Raw genomic sequence first — 19,154 nt, 5'->3', positions numbered from 1 at the left:
ATGAGACGAACAGTAAAAAAAAAAAAAAAAAAGTATTTTGAATTGGGATGAAGAGAGTACGAATTTTTTGGTACAAAATATCATCAAGTTATTTAATCCCAAAAAGCATAACACAAACTAACAAAAGCAAACAAACCCCAGATGTCAAGAAAATGCTTGACCCAACATTCCCAAGCTCTTATACTTTCCCTGTGCATGAAGCCACGAAATGCAAAACTAGAGCTAAAACCAAACAAAGAATATGGGTGAAGCCAAGCTTCCTGTTCCTGTTAGTCATAGGCAGAAAGGGAATTGAAATCCTCCCAAAGCAGCCAAGAAAAGGTTCAGAATGCAACAAAGCCTACATGGCAGTAAAGGTATGCCCTATTCTAAAAGGAACCCAAACTAATTAATTTGCAATGACAACCAATATATATGCAAGTATATAAGAAGAACCTATGCTATTCCACACACAAACATCACCAAATCAAGAAAACATTATCAGAAGCTAAATCAAGAACTTACATGGATCCAAGTATGGCGGCTCACACAAGCAATTATAAACCTGGCTCAGATTTAATTCAAGAGGACGAATGCGACACTCTCCTCTTGTATCTCCCAGGTAAGTTTCTTTACTTTTCGCCGAGTTTTCGTAGTGAATTGGAGACAACATGCATGAAAAACAGATATGTGTCGACAATTAGAAAAACAAGTCATGTGTAAGAATAAAAGCTTCCTATGTTATATCAAATTGCCGCATATGAACGGCCGGCCGTGGGTGAATTTTCAGGGTTCACTAAAGAACAGTTGAGAGTGCAACTTACTAGCACGGGAGCTTTAAGGATCAGTGGAACCAGGCCAATCGGAGACAACAAGTGGAGCATATTCCAGGAAACTTTCCCTATCTCGGCAAACTGTGACAACAACAAAATCACGGCAAAATTTGAAGGGGGGATACTATATGTGAAGCAGCCAAAGCTGATTGTTCCAGCACAGAAAGACGAGAGGAAAATCCCACCATCAGTCACCCCACAACCACAAACGCCACCTCGGGCACCAAAGATCGATCCACCAGCTCGCCCCCAGAACACCACACCAAATGATGATCGGATTAAGAAAACTGGTGTTGAGAATCCTTCTGAGAAACCTGCTCAGAAAAAACAAGAAAAGCCCACAAAAGAAGAGGAGAAAAGCAGTACCGACGCAAAGGGTGATAGGAAAGATGAAACAGAGCTTCAACAAGAGAAGATAAGTGATAGAGCCAACAGTGATCTGAAGGCTGCAGGAAGAACTACAGGTGGTGATAATCCTGAAGGAGGTGCAGGAAATATAGAAGCTGATTCCATAAGTAAACGAACTAAGTATCATGACATAGCTGGAGTAGAAGGTTACAATCACTATGCAGGAAGTCCCACAACTAGACTGAAGATGTCCGGGGAGACGATCAAAATGGTCCTGGCTGCTCTCTTTGCTTTTCTGCTGGGGATGTACTTCAGCAATCTGTCCTGGCTTTCCAAAGGGAACTAAAAAGCTCTGATCTGCATTTTGAAATTGAAATATCAACAAGCCATGTAAATTCAATTTATCACAGTGAATAAAGGAACTAAAAAATGTATTGCAGAGCCTATACTCAGTTTCCTCTTAGGGAAATGCTTGTAAATCGAAAATCTATAGGAACGAAAGGTTGTAATGTAAATCCAGAATTGGAATTGTATTTTATTTGTCTTTCAAGATTTGGAACTCACTTGTTAGCTATCAACTGCTTACGGATGATCTTGACAGCAGCAACCATATTGCTCAGTGCTGGCTTGACTTCAGAATATTTGCGCGTCTTGAGGCCACAGTCAGGATTGACCCAGAGGATGGTGCAGTCAAGAACTGCAAGCATCTTTTTGATGCATTCGACAATTTCTTCAACAGATGGGATTCTTGGTGAGTGAATATCGTATACACCTGGGCCTATACCAGCACTATACTTCACACCCTCATGGAAAACTGATAGAAGCTTCTCATCAGACCTAGAATTCTCAATAGAGATGACGTCTGCATCCATGTCCATGATTGAGTGGATGATGTCATTGAAATTTGAGTAGCACATATGCGTGTGAATCTGTACAAGATATATAATGTGCAGAAATTTAGAAGAATAGTAACGTAAAAGAAAAAGGTATGTGTGCAACAATATTTATGTCTATTTTCAGCTTTCATGCTCACAGTCGAGATTGAATCAATGTTTGCGTATGTAAAATATTCAAGTGATTACTGCTTGCAGTCCATTGATTTCTCAGCTAATCACAGCTCATGCCTGCATGAATTTTGTGAAAACCAAAAAAAAGAACTGCCTACTCCTCCCTTTTGCAGGTGGAATGCATGCATTGCTTGTTACTAGACTTTCTAAACAAAAACTGTGAAATTCTGGATTTAATTCCTGATTGGTTTATTCATCAACACAAGTTAGAATATATACAAGTATGATTGAAAGAAAATCTTTAGAAAAAAGGAAACTAAATCCTATAAACTAGGAAACTTCCTAACTAGGAAAAAAAAAGGAAAACAAATCTCTTCTAATAGATAGTTATACAAAGATTTTCTATACTAATATACACCTAATTTTCTATATTTTCTACACTCCCCCTCAAGCTAGGCATTATATACTTATCATGCCTAGTTTGGAACAAATCATGGTAGTACGGTGAAGAGCCTTCGTAGGATGTCTGCAATTTGGTGCTGAGATGGAACATAACTCAAAGTAATTACTTGGTCTTCGATTTTTCCACAGATGAAGTGCCTATGAATCTCTATGTGTTTGGTCCTATCATGGTGAACTCAATTCTTCGCCATGGGAGTAACAAACTATCACTCTTTATGCTAATAGGACCCTCAGACTTGATCCTTACTTCTTGTAATAGTCTTTTCAACCACATTCCCTCACATATTCAATGCGCTAGTGTGACACCCCGGCCCGCAAACCACGCAAAGTCGGGCGTGTCGGGATTGTAGACTGGCCCCATAGGTCAACAAGAGTTCTTCCAGCGCTCTTTGTCCTCACCCACGCGGACCCGGAGAGGCTTTCCAAAGGGTCACCCATCCTCAAATTACTCTAGAACAAACATAATTAACTCTAGAGTTCTTTTTGACTTTATGTTATGGAGTTGGATAAGATCAAGATCTATATTAGAAGAGGGAAAAGCACTGTACTCACCTAAGATAATTATAATTTTATTCCTTATTATTTTATTTACTGTTTAATTTTTCCGCCTATATATAGGGTGCATCTACGTTATGTTAGGCTAGACAGTCATTATTTTGATTTTTGTTACCGAACAAATTGATTTTCCTCTATGGTTCTCTATTTCCATTGATTCGAATAAAGTTTTCTTTTTGACTAATCCTAAGTCATAACAATTGGTCCGACCTGCCGGGTCCTTTATTGACGGAATCATGCCCATCTCCAATCAACAACTATTCGAACTGCTGGAATAAGCCGTTAGGGAAATACAGGAGGTGGTAAACCAGATCCGCTAGGATTTTTGTGCCAAGGTCGAGAATTTGGGAAAATAGAACACGAATTAGATGGTGTCGCTGCTGCAAGGGTTGCTCACTACGATCGAGGCAGCGCTCAGCAGCGTCAGTAGGTCAGCCACCGACGCAATTCCCAGTGCCCTCAGCATTGCCACCCATAGTGCAACCTCCACTCGTGCCGCATTCTCAACCGTTAGGGGGGTTGACCCCTCGCCACGGCAGCTTCGCCACCCCGCTCCTCTCAAAAGTAAGACTACCACTGTTTGACGGGACAGAGCCTATTAGTTGGATTGCTCGCGCCAAGCAACAGTTTGAACTCCACCAAGTGCGAGCAGAACTCAAGGTAGCATTAGCGCGCATAGTTATGGAAGACACAGTGTTGCACTAGTTTCGATGGCAACACTTTCGCCATCCAACCGTCATGTGGACGGAGTTTTCCCGAGCCCTAATACTTCGTTTTGATGATTGTTACGTACGGAGCCCCTATGAGCGCCTAACCACAATTCGGAAAAAAATGAGTTGATCAGTATATCAACAAATTCATCCAACTGGCGACACAGGTGCCAGGCTTGACGGATGAGCATTACCTCGGATATTTCATGGAAGAATTGCAGCATAACATTTGAAATCGTCTAAGGACACTAGACCCTAAAGATTTGGACTCAGCTATCCAGATCAGCCGCAACATTGAGGCTAGTTCTGCCACGACATATCAACAGCCTGGCCAGTTTGCGAGTTCGCACCTTAGCGGTGGAGCACAGACTGGACCTCCGGTAGGTCCTTTTAGTCTTGGAAGTGGCATCGGGAGCAGTAGACTAGGCACGGAGAGCAACTCCATTGGCGAACGCCTGTTGGCGTCGGACTAGTCCTCCGTGCGAGTCCCCTTAACTGAGTCGTGAAAAGTGCTGCGAATGTCAGTCTAAACGACTTTGTTACATTGGTGCGGACTAATGGACAAGGATTCGACTTGGGTTGACGAATAGAAATTGTGCTTCCACAATCCTGTCTTCCACCTTGAGGACAAGGCAGTTATCACGAGGGATAGAGTTGTTATGGAGTTAGGTAACGTCAAGATCTATATTAGAAAAGGGAGAAGCACCGTACTCGCTTAGGATAATTATTATTTTATTCCTTATTTCTCTTATTATTTTATTTACTGTTTAATTCTTTATTATGAGTCTTGGGCTTGGCCCATAAGTCCGCCTATATATAAGGCACATCTAGGTCATGTTAGGTTAGATAGCCATTATTTTGGTTTTGATTACAGAGCCAATTAGTTTCCCTCTGTGGTTCTTTATTTTCATTAATTCGAATAAAGTTCTTTTTTTTTCCTAACCCTAAGTCATAACACTTTCAGTAGAACTCCCGAAAAGATATATGCACATTATTGACATGAGTAGTCTATTCAATCCATTTGTCCTCTAATCAACTTGGATGGCCTAGTATCGGCTCATTCACACACGAAAGTTGGCCAAGCAACGGCCAAACTCTAGGGGTATCACATCCTTCCCACTTTAAAATGCAACGTCCACGTTGCACCCAAGGATCGTCAACTGCTAGGCCCCTCAACAGTCAGGTCAACGATTGTGCGCTATCGCAGATCGGCTTTGATACCAATTGTGATACCCCGACCCACAAACCATGCAAAGTCAGGTGTGTCAGGATTGTAGACTTCTCAGGGGTCACTCATCCTCAAATTACTCTAGAGCAAGCACATTTAAATCTAGAATTCTTTTAGTAGGGCTCCCGAAAAGGAATATGCACATTGTTGACATGAGTAATCTATTCAATCCATTTAAGCACTAATCAACTTTGGATGGCCTAGCACCGGCTCATCCACACAGGAGTTGGCTAAGCAACGGTCCAACTCCGAGGGTATCACATCCCGTAAGATAAAGATGATGAAGGTAGTTTGGTCGCGACATAGAATTGAAGAAGCGACATGGGAAATTGAGCAAGAAATACGAGAAAAGTATCCAGAGTTGTTTGAGGTAGCAAGAAATACGAGAAATACGAGAAATAATGAGAGACCAAGTGGCTGACCACCAGGTCGGGAAAGCCTCAGCCGCCGAAGGTTTAAGGCGGAAGTGTAAGTAAGAATTGGAGGTAATGTAGTCGGTGAGTTGGGAAAGATAGGGCGGTATGAGCTCGGGGATCACTAGCCCTTCCGGGCTTTGAGGTATAAGGTGAGGTCAGACCAGTGGTTCCGGCAAGCCCTGACAGCAACCGAACTGTCGGGACAAAAATTGGGGTTGATAGTTAAAGGTATAAAAAGATCTGTAGTTTTTCTTGTCCGACCTCTTACTTGAAAATAGAGATCGGGGTTTCAAAGCAGAATCCCACGAGAAGGGATAGGTCGGATGGGGAAGAGGATTAGGATAAGATCGAGGATACGGAGTATCGGGGTAAAGCCAAAAAAGGCCGGTGGCATATTGGATAAGAGTTTCATAAACATAATAACGGGAGTTGCTACGGTCCTCGGTCAAAATTTGGGTGATGACGGGGTCAGATGGATGAAGATTAGAAGAGCTAGGAGTTAATCGGGTTAAGGAAAAACCTATCGACCTCTGAGGGTTCGGACTAATAGGCAGACGGCCAAAGAATGCATTCGGGAAGTATAGGCGAAGCGACAGCTCCAGGAACCAAAATGGTCCCGAGGCAGCTGTGTCCGCCTTTTTGGTGTCGGTTAAGCGGGTGCTCACTCGAGATAAGCCCTCAAAAAGGTTAGCTAAAAATAAGGTACCTTAAGGAAAAAAAATTGGCCACTGGCCAGATGAATAGCCAGATCGACCTGAGAAGAAAGGACGAGCTTGGAGGGGGAAAGAATTATATATATGTGAAGAAAGAAGAAACTTAACTAAACATTCAACTTCGAGTTTATATGAAAAGTATAAGGAAAAGAAAATATATCTGCATAGCCCAAAAATGAGGAAAGCAATGTGTTCCAGCTCGGAGACAGGAGTGCCTTCTTCGCCCAAAAACTTGGTGACGAAGCTTGTCCAGCCTCTCTCCTTCTCGCCAAGTTTGGCAAGAGCCCACCCGCGTGGTCGGGCGAAGGCTCCCGACCCTCGAAAGAGATCAGAATGGGATCGTTGCCCAGTATGGGTAAATGGGCGATAATGGCCACGTCCATGAGGGTCGGGCCAATAGGACCAGAAGGGAGAAAGAAAATTCTTATCTGCGAATGCCAGAAGGCCGCCATTGCCAATAGGGCCTTGTCATGGAGGTGAGGAGGCTGGGTTGAAAGGAGGATGGCCTTATCGATGCCCTGCTTCCTCCATTGTTCTTGAAAGTGGGGGAGAAGTCTCGCATACCACTTACGGTAGGCATCTTTAGGATCAGTGAGGTGAGTCCTGATGCGGTCCAGGAGTCTTTCCGGCTTGAAGGCAACATCAGTTATGGCCATTGGAGAAACTTGGGAGACGACGAGTTTTATACGATCGGTGTCTTCGGTGGTGGTGCAGTAGGGACGAATAGTAGGAGTAAGAACCCTCGAAGCCACAAAAGGCACCGATGGATCAGTCCCGTCAAAAGGTAAAGCAGGAACATATTGATTGGCCATGGTGAGAGATGTGCAGAAAACGAAAAAAAGAGGTTTGGAGGATGTTTGCTAGAGAGAGGGAAGAAAGGATTTTTGGATTCTGAGTGCGCAAATATGAAAGGGTGAGAGAAGGGTTTTGCATAAACCCCGTGATGTAACATAAAACAGTGTAATGATAGCATTGTAACATGCTACAAACCCCTAAATATCACGTTTCACGCAATCCGAAAAGTGACGCTTAGGCGTCGGACGGGAGGAGGCAAGTTGTTGAGCGAAGAAAACCAACATGTAGGGTTTCCAAGAATGGGTTTGTAAATTGGGCCATGGATTGGTGTATGATTCGATGGGCCTGTCAATTGTATTAAGGTTTTAAAATGGGTTTGGGTGTAGGCCCAACGATCAAAGTGTCACTAAGAAATGGGCTTCTTCGAGAGGACCTTCGACTAGGTGATCGGTTGATACGGAGGTCGGACAAGGGGAGGTCGGCCAAAGAAAAAAAAGACAGTAGGCGTTTAGGTCGGTTGGTGTGAAGGTCGGACAAAGGGAAATCGGGCGAAGGAAGATAAGGCGTTAGTGTTTAGGCCAGTTGATACGGAGGTCGGACAAGTGGAAGTCGGGCGAAGGAAGACGAGGAGGTGGATGTTCAGGTTGGTTGGTTAAATGGGGCGGTTGAGTAGCATTTTTAGAGCGGCTGGAAGAAGTTACAACCGGTGAGCGGATGTAGAGGCACGACCTAATAACGACATTGGGGCGGTTGACATAGGCTTTTAAATAGGCCCTTTCACGACCCGAAAAAAGGCATCTTCAATCGACATCAAATTCAGTAAAATTTCTTTTGGGGATCATCCTTTTACGTTTCTAGTATTTAGTTGCTCTTTTTATTTATCGTACGGTGTCTAGAGATTCTCAATCTCATATATCTTTTTAATCAAATTCGAAAATAATTTCTTTTTTCGGATTTTACTTTTTATTGTTGAAAATCTACATCAACAGTTATGTTGATAGGTTGTTCATAAATTGACTAACCACACTAACCCGGAAGCCAATTTTAGGTCGAGTATGGGTTAAATAAATGAGTTTGCCTACAAGTTGTTGGTACCTTCCTTTATCCATGGTAGTACCACCCATTTGTGTTCCCAACTTAGCATTCGGATCCATAGGAGTATCAGTTGGTTTGCATCCCATCATTCCAGTCTCATTAAGTAAGTCTAAGACATATTTTCGTTGGAATATTGATGTCTTTAATCTCAAACTCTTGTGAGAGAAGTTCCTTTGCAAATAATCTATCTTAATAGGGTTTGATGTTCAACGAACAAAAAACCATTTTGCCCAATAATATTTGGAACTCGTGAAGGCCCCTATTTATCACTGTGTATAAGGAAAAAGGACAGGAAGAATTATATGGTTATGGTGGGTATGAATTGCTAGTGTGTTACGACAATTGACAAATATCACAATGAGAATCTTTCAAATTTTATGAAGGAATTATGATGGAAAAATTTTCATGATAGTGCCACATAGGGAGTGCCACATAGGGTAAGCAAAATACTCGAAATCCGAAACTCCGATCCGAACCAAACCGAATTTTGAAATTTGGTTCAAATTTTTGAATTGGTATGGATTGAATATTTTATAAATTTCGGATTTTTGGATCGATTCGAATCGGTATACTAATAATTCGAACCAATCCAAAATATAATATTTTAATATATTTTATTATTATATATTTAATATTTGGTAAAATTGCTTATAACTCCCCTGTGGTTTCGAAATTCAGCGTAAAATCTCCCTGTACTTTAAAAATTGCATGATACCCCCTTATACTTTAAAAACCGTTGCATGAAACCCTACCACCATGAAACTTTCCTCATGTGATAAGAAGATGATTTCCTATCTATATGTTTTGCATGGCAGGGGGTTTTATGCAATATTTTTTAAAGTATAAGTGAGCGTCGTGCAATTTTTTAAAGTAAAATGGGGATTTATGCTGAGTTTCGAAACCACAAAGTGGTTTCATACAATATTTTTTAAAGTATAAGGGGACGTCATACAATTTTTAAAGTAGAGGGGGAATTCACGCTGAGTTTCGAAACCACAAGGGAGTTATGGACAATTTTGCCTTAATGTTTTTATAAAAATAAGAACTAAAAATTATTAATTATATTTTAATATGCTAATTTTTACTTATTATATATATTTAATATTATAAAAAAATTATAAAAATTTAAAAAAATTTTAAAAAAATACAATGATTTTTCGGTTCGGATTTCAATTATTCCAGATCAGTTCGGATTGATTTTTGCCAAAAATTCGAATTTTTAGATCGCTTTGGATTTGGCAAAATCCAAGCCGATTCGAAAATCTGAATGTTCACCCCCTAGTGCCACCTTACTAGATAGTAATGACATACTCGGAAACTAACTTTTAAACTTGACACGAGATGGGTTTGATGATGAGTGATGAGGAAGTAGGTACAAGCCTTCACAAAAATTTTCACCGCTACTATTGTAAATTTGGATATTCTTAATCTCGCGGCGGCTTGATAAAACCAGTCAAAAAATGGATAAAGGTCTCCTGGGCACTCCTGAAAGCTCCTAAGTGAATATTTTGTGTTTGCGAAAAATAGGCTAGCTGAAAATCCGCCGAATAGAATAAGAAGTAAAAGGACTTTAAAAATGTAATTGCATTAAACCTGGAAAGGAAGGCTAAAAATACATGTGAAATCAGAAAGAAAGCGGGTGTTGGGATGGAAATAAGTGCTACTCCAATAGATTCTCGTACACTTATCCAATTTGGGCCAACTCCCGAAGCGTAGTTATATCACAGTTATAACACCGACTTGTCAATGAAATAAATGAAAGGATTTCAACACAATAAATGACAAGATATTTGTTTACACCCGGTTCGGATATAAACCATCCTACATCCGGAGGATACCAATCCAAGAGATGTCCATTAATCAGTGTTGATTAATAACAAACCACTCAAACCTCCACCAACCCAAACTACACATTAATTACATAGGAAATTCCCTCCACAGGCATAAGTTGTTACAAACGCGTACTAACAACTGACATATAGCTGGGCTGCACAGAGTTCGAATGTTCCCCTGATTGCAACTCCGATCTTCCTTCAATCTCCAAGTTTCTCCGGCAAGAATACAGTGTAAAACACTCACTTAGTACATAGAGGTGGAAGGGAAGTGGTTGAGAGAATAAACACAATAATTCTCTTACTACCCAATCTCTCAAAATCACTCTCTATCTACTTCCCACAAATCTCTAAGCAATGTAAAACACAACCACAGCAGCCATGAAATGACATGCATTAAATTCCCTTTGATCCAACCAAGGAATGGTGTTGTATCAAATCAGTTCTGATCAGAAAAAGACAAATTCGAGATGTCCATTTTGTCTTTGAGCAGCCACCAAACTTGAAGGGACACAAGGGCTGCATGATTGAACTTAACCAGCAAGATCAGAATTGCTGTTTTTTAAAGCCAACGACCACAGAAGCATAAAGTGGTTTTGTCACTATGCCAAAAATAGATGTTTAGGTTTGAGATTAACTTAACAGCGGGAAAGAAAGCCAATAAACTTGCGGATAAGATAAAGGACAATGAAAGTAAAATACAAGAATTAAAAATAAAGTAAAGATAAAAGCCTGGACATTGTGTTGTGTTGGTCGGGGACGCCTTCTTTGTCTCTGATCTTCACCTTTTATAGTTTCAAGAGGCCACAATTCTACTTCATTTATGGCACGTAACTCCCTTCATCAAAGCATGGTAACTCCCATGTCTTCTTCGATGATCAACTCCTTGAGCTCCCCCATCATTTGGTAACTATCAAAACTACCATGATCATTGAGTAGACTATCACTTGATAACCCCTAAGCTCTTTAAATGGTCATTCAATCTCCAATTCATCACCTAGCATCGGTTAGTAACTCCCAAGGTAACCGTGTCAACTCACCATCCACTTTCTCCATTCATAATTTCCACTAGCTGCAGGTTTTTCTTCCACACGATAGGCCCAACCTCCTCGGCCAATGTCATCTCCTCTGGGCTCAACCAATATGGGCTCACCTCTTTACTTGGGCTTCCATCGAACCGGGGCTCTTCTTCTCTTTGGGCTTTTATTCCAATTCACATATTTTTGGGTCCAACATAATGCCCCCACAAAAATATTTTGATGGATTGAGCATCTAAGAACATCCGAATATTATTATAATGTTTCCTCCAAGAAGTTCCTTATCGAATTATCTATGGCAATGGAACAGAAGGCAAAGAAAACTTTTTCAGAGCAAGACTTCTTCCCTATTCTTGCGGACTTATGCTAGCACTTTTCTGGCACTTTTGAATTCGAGGAAATAGCTTTTGTGCCCCCACATTGGATTCCGCATCATTTAACAATTCGGCCGAAATTATGTATGACATTTCTCAATTGGGTGACCATTTCCCAAGTCAAACATCTTTTGCATATTCTGACATAATAACCTTCAGTAATAAATCTCCTTCTTGAAAGGACATTGGCCGCACATGTTTGTTGAATTCCGCCTCAATCTGCTTCTTCCTCATTCGGATATGTTCTAAAATTTGAAGTCTTTTAGGCTGAGAATCCAACTTTTGCAATAAAACAACGTTATTTTCCTCCATTGAAAGTTGATTTTGTTTGAGTATCCGCAAAGATGGCACTTTAATCTTCATGGCAATGGCATTGCTTCCACCCACTTTGTAAGATAATCTAACTACTAAGATGAATGAATGACCCTTTGACGATGGCTGATAGATCTTTCCAATGATATTCATAGCCCAACTTCGGAAAGACCATAGCTATACAATAGAATGCAACTCTTCTACTGAAATCCGCCGGATTAGACCATGTCATTGGCATGCCTCACAGCTATGGGCATATTTCACCATGACATCCCCTACAAAACTTGTGGCCTGAGCCAAAGATGCAATGAACTCTTTTGGCATAACTCTGATCATGTTGACGGCAAAATCTTTGTGGTACCTTATGGCTCTCTCCAAGTCTTCATCAGTCACTATGACCATGAAGCTAGCCTCGGACTCGTTATCTTTCTCCAGGAGTGCATCCCCTAGCAGATCATCCGACCGCTCTTTAGGTAAGTTGCTGATCCTTCTGGCGACTCCGCCGTGCATGATGTCCTTTGCTGAAATGCATTTGGGCCGCATTCCCGTTTGATCCGCGGGTAACTCCGCAACTCCCTCTGTGGTAGATCATTGTGACTTCCACCAGGATCCGTAGGTTCTGCCTTGTAGCGGATGTCCACCAGGATCCGTAGGTTCTGCCTTGTAGCGGACATCTGCCTGCTTAACAGCTGTCCATTCCGCCTGTGCCGGCGCTGCATCCGCCTCGACTTGGCTTCCATTCTGCTGGCTTACCATGGAGTTTACAGCATCTATCTTTAATGTGCCCCGGCTTGCGGCAGTGATCACACCACGGTCTACCTGTCCTAGATCGATTTTCATTGGTGGTTGAACCATGAGAAAATATGCTCGAGATGGGTTTTCTCTTCAGAAACAAGAAAAGCAGATCCGTCTGTAAGGGTGGGTGATTCCTGTTGCCCAAACATTACTCTCCTTCGACTTTCCCCCTTCAAACTTCTGAAAATGCTTCTCGCAGGCTTGGAAGTGGTTTGGTGGCCAAAATTCTACCGTAACTTCATCAAGAGATTTATCCAACACATAAGGAGAATTTGAATACTTTTTGTCTCTATAATCTTTCGAAACTTGAGACTCAAATAACTCAATTTGTTGCCATTGTTGAGTGAGATTGGAGTATGTGGTGACCGGACCTTCCCCTATTTTAAATCATGTAGTATGCTCTCAACATGAAATAGTTCCAAAGTGTTTCACTGTTGGAGTCCGTCTCATGAACAACTTCCCAAATCTTTCGATGGCTGGGAGGGAGCTGATGTTGATTAACTTGTGGTGGCAGAGTAGGGTTAGGGTTTGAGAGTCCTGCTCTAACTAGAAAAAAAAAAAAAAGGAAAAACCTTATACACAGATTTTCTACACTAATATACACCTAATTTCCCATATTTTCTACAAAAACTAGTCATATTTTACATGGATTTTCATTTTTACCCAATTTGAAAGCCTAAAAAGGAACAAAAATGAAGCAACTAATTAAAACTAGACAATGGACTCTTCGGTAAAGGCATGTCCAGATAGAAACTAAGTAAAGCAGGGTAACTAAAAAGGGCAAGGGTGGAAATACAGGAATGAAGAAGAACCTGGGTGGTGTCTTGAACACAACAATTAGTTATTCTGAAAGAGTGCACAGCCCATTCCAAGTAAAATGCTTGCTCAGACTTCCTGATGGGCAAACCCTCTCTCAAAGCTGGCTCATCAATTTGGATAATGTTAATTCCAACCTTTTCAAGATCTTCCACCTCATCCTTGATCGCCAAGGCAATTTGATAGCAGGTATCAAATCTATTTATAAGAAAGAAGGCATTACTTCAGGTTTAAAAATGGCTACCAGGAAGCGATTTGTTTTGCAAACCTTGGTTGGTCATTTCTGACGAAAGACCAATTCAAAAGGGTGATGGGACCGGTAAGCATTCCCTTCATTGGACGTTTTGTCATGCTCTCAGCCAGGGAAGACCAGAACACTGTCATTGCTTTGGGACGACTAACATCACCATATATAATTGGTGGCTTCACACATCTAGATCCATAAGACTGAATCCATCCATTCTCACTGAAGGCAAAACCAGATAATTGCTCCCCAAAATACTCAACCATATCATTCCTCTGCTCTTGGCCATGAATTGCAAACAAGAATCATATATTTGTTATTTTTTCTTTGTAATACTTATGAAAATTAGAACGTTCTTACCTCTGGTTCTCCATGGACAAGAACATCAAGATCCAGCTCTTCCTGAAGTTTAACCACTTGGTTTATTTCCTCCTTAATGGCCTTCACATAGTCTTCCTCAGATATTCTACAAGAATTATCCTCAATTAATCAAAATAATACTCCCTCCGCCATGCAAATGTGTGCTCATTTGACCGGGCACGAGTTTTAATAAAAATAAGTAATAATTGTTAATTTTTCCTTTTATAGTAAAAAACTGTACAAAAATGGAATGATTTTTTACTTATAAAGGAAATGAGAATATTTTTCAATGACACCCTAAAAAAAAAAGTGAGCATAAATTTGAATGATGGAAGGAGTATATTTTATTAAAGCAAATTTGAAATTGGAAGACAAGTAAAAGATGAACAGGATTGGAATCACTTGTTAATCTTGTATTCACGGCGCAATTTTCGAAGTCCCAGAGTTTGGGGGAATGATCCAAGAGCAGTTGTTGGGAGAATAGGAAGCTTTAGCTTCCTCTGCTGAGCTTCCAACCTGTCAGAGACATTCGTGGCCCTACGGTGGTCAGAACCCCTTAACAAAGAGACCTGAGTATTTCAATAGAAGCCACAATCATGGTTTGGATAATTGAGAAAAAAAAATGCAATTACAGAGAATGGAAACGGCATTAAGCCAACAATATATATATATAGATACACATATATAAAACACATACAGCCTCCTGAACAGCTGCATTAGTTACTCTAGAGGATGCCTTTCTTGAAGCCTGAGCTGCAGCGTTAGCAGAGAAGAATGCCTGAGTAGAGAGAAATCAGCATAAATAAACGAACCTGATTTAAAATGAAGTTCATGATTTCTGACTCAAATGTTGCAGACATCCAGATGATTACATAGGGATAAATCAGCAGTCATCCAGATCAGTGACGGATCTACATTAGGGCTTGGGGGGTCAACAGACCCTCCAAGCCCTTTTCAATTTTTTTTTTAAGTGTAATTTTTTCTAATTTTTTATTTAGTAATCAAATTTGTCCCCCCAATTTATGATTAATATTCTACATAAACCTCCATATTATTATTGTTTTAATTTATAATAATATATGATATTTTTATTTATATATTTATTACATAAAAAATAAAATATTTTATCTTAAATATTGTTTCCGTTTATTTCTTCTTCTTCACAACCACATTATAGTATTAAAAAAAAATAAAAAAGTTAAGATGACATCAAGTTGGTATAAATGAGTCGAAGAGAAAGTTCTTATATTATTTTTTATACACACGGAAACAGCCGAATGTCTGTTTCAAATAAAAAAACAGGCTCAAAATAAATTGAAACTAAAAATAAACGATAAAAAAAAAAATGAAACAAATAAACATAACAATTTTGCCCCCCGGAGCCGCAAAGCTAGTTCCGTCACTGATCCACATAATTAAGATTCCCATGGGAAACTACTGTCCAGCAGCCTCAAAACATACATGGAACAATTTTCAAGCTCAAACAATTCCAAAATTTCAGATAAGTTAATAAATTTTGAAAAGAGGGAACGATTAAATATTCATTTCCTGAATGCAATGTTAATGACCGGCACAATAATCTGCAACACTTAAAATATAGCACCAAGTTAGATACAATTATAGTAATAAAATATAATCTTGTTTATGACCTGTGCTAAGAAATCCAAATGGCCAAGTGGCAATAATAAGCATAAATCCATGTATTTTTTCATCAGCAGATCAATTTCTAAAATATTACTAACCCTTTTGATATGTATTTCCAAGACGAACACATTTTGAACTATCAGATCTCTTAAATTCTACCAAAGGACAATTTTCTTGACCTTCCATCTAAAATATTCAATGCACTTAACAAAATCAAATATTGTTCCTGGATGATGTACTAGATATTTTGTTGTGCTTTGAGATTACAGGAGTTTTTAAAATAACCATGCTTTTATATCTGTAAGAAGTACCTCATTCTTGAGATTAGTTAATGCCTTCTCCAATGAGCTGACTTCAAGTAGCTTCTGAGCAGCAAAAGCAAGCCATGACTTGAGCTCTTTGTTCATTTTAATTTCTGTTTCCAAGTCAAATGCAGTATGAAGAAGGGAACATGATGTAGAGACCACGAGTTTGTCTGACAGAAAATAACAACAGTTGTTACTGTTCTTGTAGAACTTTGGAAACTAGCAGTATTTGAATTTCAAGAAATTGTTAGAGTTCACTTATTCCTCGATGATTATATTCCTTTCAGTAAGATCATCTCTTGCAATTTATTCTACCACCAAGATATTAATGAAGAACACTTTATTTTGTTTTTTTAACATTGAGACAATATTATGCTGAAAGAACACACTACCTTCTCCAACCATGCCCTTTAGAGTCTTCAGAGTAGTGAGAGAAGCTTCAAGGTCGTTAGCCCAAATATTTCTGCCATCAACAACCCCAGCAAACAGATATTTTTCTGGTGGAAATCCATTCCTAATTAGATCCAATGTTTTTGATCCTCGAACTAAATCAAATCCAATAGCTGAGACACCCTTCAAAGCTGTAATTGTTTTGTATGCATCAGCAGGAATATCAGCAAAATATGTTTCAAGGAGAATGGTCAACCCAGAAATCGATGATTCTAGTTCTGTGTAGGCATGAGTAAATGCATTTAATTGTCGAGAATCAAGATCCATTACAAGGGTAGGTTCATCAAACTGAATCCACGAAACACCAGCTGCCATTAGTTCGTCTACAATTTCCCTTCATAGCAAGCAATAAATTATTTAGGTATCACAAGATATAACATCACATCATAGTAGAACTGTAAGAACGCATGTCCATTTATCTTACTTGTAGACAGGAAGAATTTTATCTAACAGTGATAGAAGAGAAAATGATTTATCCACTCCTTTTACAGGTTTGGATAGCAACAAGTAAGAAACAGGGCCTAGGAGGACTGGAACTGTGTCAATGCCATGCTGCAATGATATAATGTACAAAGAATTAGATGAGCTGCAGTCTTGAACTAATATATATGACGATAATAAAAACATCGTTAGTGAGTTAATGCATATTCTGACAAAGATCACTCATGCGTTGTGAATAAGATAGAGTGATACATACAGAAATGTTGATAGAAAGAAATATAGTTCAAAAAGACCAATGTGAAGACATTATTTGGGAATCAGCTTGGTTAGGAGTAGTTGACTACAGTAATTGTAAAATTAGCGGGGCCCACAAAGAATGAGAATACCTAGCTTTCGAAATAGGTGTCAAACAAGGACTGTTAGCCTTCTTTCAATTGAAACAAATGTTCATATTTGACTTTAATATGCGTTTAACTTGTTTCAATAAGCATACTTTACAACACAATTAACTATGACAGGATGATGCAAATGAAACTTAATAGGTGTTATACCAAGTGTGGAATCAAAATTGGATAACCAAGCTGTCCCACAGTTCTACCTGTTTGCAAGAAGGAAATTTTAAATCTACCCGTCTATAATAAATAGCAGTACAGTAGAAAGCCCAAAACTTACAGCTTTAGCCTCTCTATATTCTTGCACTGCCTTACGAGATGCATAAAAGAATTTGCTATTCGGCTCCAGCTCAGGTACGATGTAGTGGCTGCATCCAAATAACATATAAGGTTTACTTCTATTCAAAATGCATGAACTGTTCGACGAGAACCCATTACTTACTAGTTAGTATCAAACCACTTGGTCAATTCCATTGCAGGAATGCAGGCATTACCCCTAGCCATTGAAAAGTAAACATCAAACCCTATGTCACCTCCACTCCAACCATATCTTGGAGGAATAGCACCCAACATGGCTGTGGTGTCCAATACATGGTCATAGTATGAGAACGTGTTACTCGGGATGAATTTGATTCCAGCATCAACCATTTGCTTCCAAGTACTCAATTTGAGGTTATCCCCAACCTTCTGCAGCTCTTCGGCACTACTCTTTCCATCCCAGAAAGCCTCCAATGCAAATTTGAGCTCTCTCTTTGGCCCCATCCGAGGATACCCAACAATGTGAGACACCATTGCCCTGACTCACCTATATAATAGAATTTGTTTACCTAACCACAAGTGTACTCATAAAAACATATTTCATGTATTCAGAAATGCAAGCCCTATCTGAATTTGAGTAAAACTTGAACAAACACCAAGCTGTAATTAGTAAAAATCTTTATTCACACGTAAGTTCAACATCATTTCCCCACTGTGTAACATACAGTAAAAGAAAGGTTTTTCCCACCCAAAAAAACATCATTCGCAACAGAAATTCTGTATATAAATCATATAATCTGTTCCTAGAGTCCAAAACTTGTTTACATCAAGAACAGTGTTGAAAGTTAACTATGAAAAATATTAATGAGCAAATAACACCATAAATTGGTGGATCTAAATCAAAAACTGCACAATTTGAGAACAAGCTATAAACTAGTGCCCTAATCGTCGCTGAATCACTGTCTTCAATTACTCACATCTAACAACAAATTCAACCCAGTACAACCCTAATTAACATCCCAATCCCATCACATATGCGAACAATTTTAGCCATTATGTACAAGTATCAACAACTCGAAACAACCTTAACCTCGAACAGCATCTGCATATTTCTCATAAAATAAATTAAACAGAAAAATTAGTATTCATTGCTCGGTGGTAGGAACTTCTAAAACTCCTGCAATGCTAATGAATATCATCCAGCAAATATGAAATGAATCCAGCAATTGCATAAAAGATGCTAACGCAAAATGTTCCACAAACAACTATCAACACAATTAATAGTCAGCCATAAATTTAAGGAATGAACTCCAGATATTACGCGAACGTCGCATTACACTAGATTTGACCTTCACTTGGAACAGCATCCATCATACTCCCAAGATTGCACTTTGCACGGCACAGCACACACCTGAACCTAAGCAGAGTCAAGTATGGTGTCTTCCCCGTCAAATTTTGATATGCCCGAAATCAATCTTTTTTATGGTTCTCAAGTAAATAAAAAATTGCTCTTATATTTTAATTATTATAAAAATAAAAACACATCTAGGGATGATAATGGCTAAAAGTACACCCGAACACTTAAGCTCGAACTCTGCCCATTTATTTAGAGGATGGTCCAATTATTTGAGTATTGAGTCGGATATAATATAATCTTTAATAAATCTTCGATGGTTCGGTCGGAGTTTACACTTTAATAGCATATTCTATCCTACCTAGATCAGGATTCAATTAATTAAAATAATAATTTTTT

General features: G+C 39.4%; 2 protein-coding genes across 8 annotated transcripts; one reads left to right on the top strand and one right to left on the bottom strand.

Annotated features, from left to right (window-relative positions):
• Positions 1-19: 19 nt before the first annotated feature.
• Positions 20-18,945, bottom strand: LOC127253676 (5-methyltetrahydropteroyltriglutamate--homocysteine methyltransferase-like). 6 transcript variants are annotated; one of them, XM_051278380.1, is made up of 16 exons: positions 18,739-18,940; positions 17,586-17,948; positions 17,424-17,511; positions 16,735-16,862; positions 16,253-16,644; positions 15,867-16,030; positions 14,609-14,689; positions 14,314-14,480; positions 13,912-14,017; positions 13,576-13,826; positions 13,304-13,505; positions 1,725-2,089; positions 998-1,517; positions 804-893; positions 505-614; positions 20-266 (listed from the first exon to the last, which is right to left on the bottom strand). In XM_051278380.1, exons 2-13 carry the CDS (start codon positions 17,933-17,935, stop codon positions 1,472-1,474), a joined length of 2,340 nt encoding a protein of 779 aa, XP_051134337.1. In that variant the 5' UTR covers positions 17,936-17,948; positions 18,739-18,940; the 3' UTR covers positions 20-266; positions 505-614; positions 804-893; positions 998-1,471. The 6 variants fall into 6 exon arrangements, with proteins under 6 accessions (XP_051134337.1, XP_051134336.1, XP_051134338.1 ...); XM_051278379.1 differs by having other exon boundaries at positions 505-609; XM_051278381.1 differs by having other exon boundaries at positions 505-609; positions 804-1,517; positions 18,751-18,943.
• LOC127253678 (inactive protein RESTRICTED TEV MOVEMENT 2-like) lies at positions 266-1,506 on the top strand. 2 transcript variants are annotated; one of them, XM_051278384.1, is made up of 2 exons: positions 266-601; positions 770-1,506. In XM_051278384.1, the coding sequence occupies exons 1-2, from the start codon at positions 415-417 to the stop codon at positions 1,504-1,506; spliced, it is 924 nt and encodes a 307-aa protein (XP_051134341.1). In that variant the 5' UTR covers positions 266-414. The 2 variants fall into 2 exon arrangements, with proteins under 2 accessions (XP_051134341.1, XP_051134340.1); XM_051278383.1 differs by having other exon boundaries at positions 266-650; positions 804-1,506.
• Positions 18,946-19,154: the final 209 nt, after the last annotated feature.

The sequence above is a fragment of the Andrographis paniculata genome, unplaced genomic scaffold (genome assembly GCF_009805555.1).
Source record: "Andrographis paniculata isolate CXL003 unplaced genomic scaffold, ASM980555v1 Contig51END, whole genome shotgun sequence".
NCBI lineage: Eukaryota > Viridiplantae > Streptophyta > Magnoliopsida > Lamiales > Acanthaceae > Andrographis > Andrographis paniculata.
Note: the sequence above shows the minus strand (reverse complement) of the source record. Positions and strands in the feature narration are given on the sequence as shown.

Coding starts and splice junctions, on each gene's coding strand:
- LOC127253678 (XM_051278383.1), top strand. CDS start 415: ATGCAAGTATATAAGAAGAACCTATGCTATTCCACACACAAACATCAC. Junction 651..803: donor CGTAGTGAATTGGAGACAAC/ATGCATGAAAAA, acceptor AGTGCAACTTAC/TAGCACGGGAGCTTTAAGGA.
- LOC127253676 (XM_051278381.1), bottom strand. CDS start 17,935: ATGGTGTCTCACATTGTTGGGTATCCTCGGATGGGGCCAAAGAGAGAG. Junction 16,031..16,252: donor AAAGGGCATGGTTGGAGAAG/GTAGTGTGTTCT, acceptor ATTTTCTGTCAG/ACAAACTCGTGGTCTCTACA. Junction 2,090..13,303: donor GTGTTCAAGACACCACCCAG/GTTCTTCTTCAT, acceptor TATCTTGTACAG/ATTCACACGCATATGTGCTA.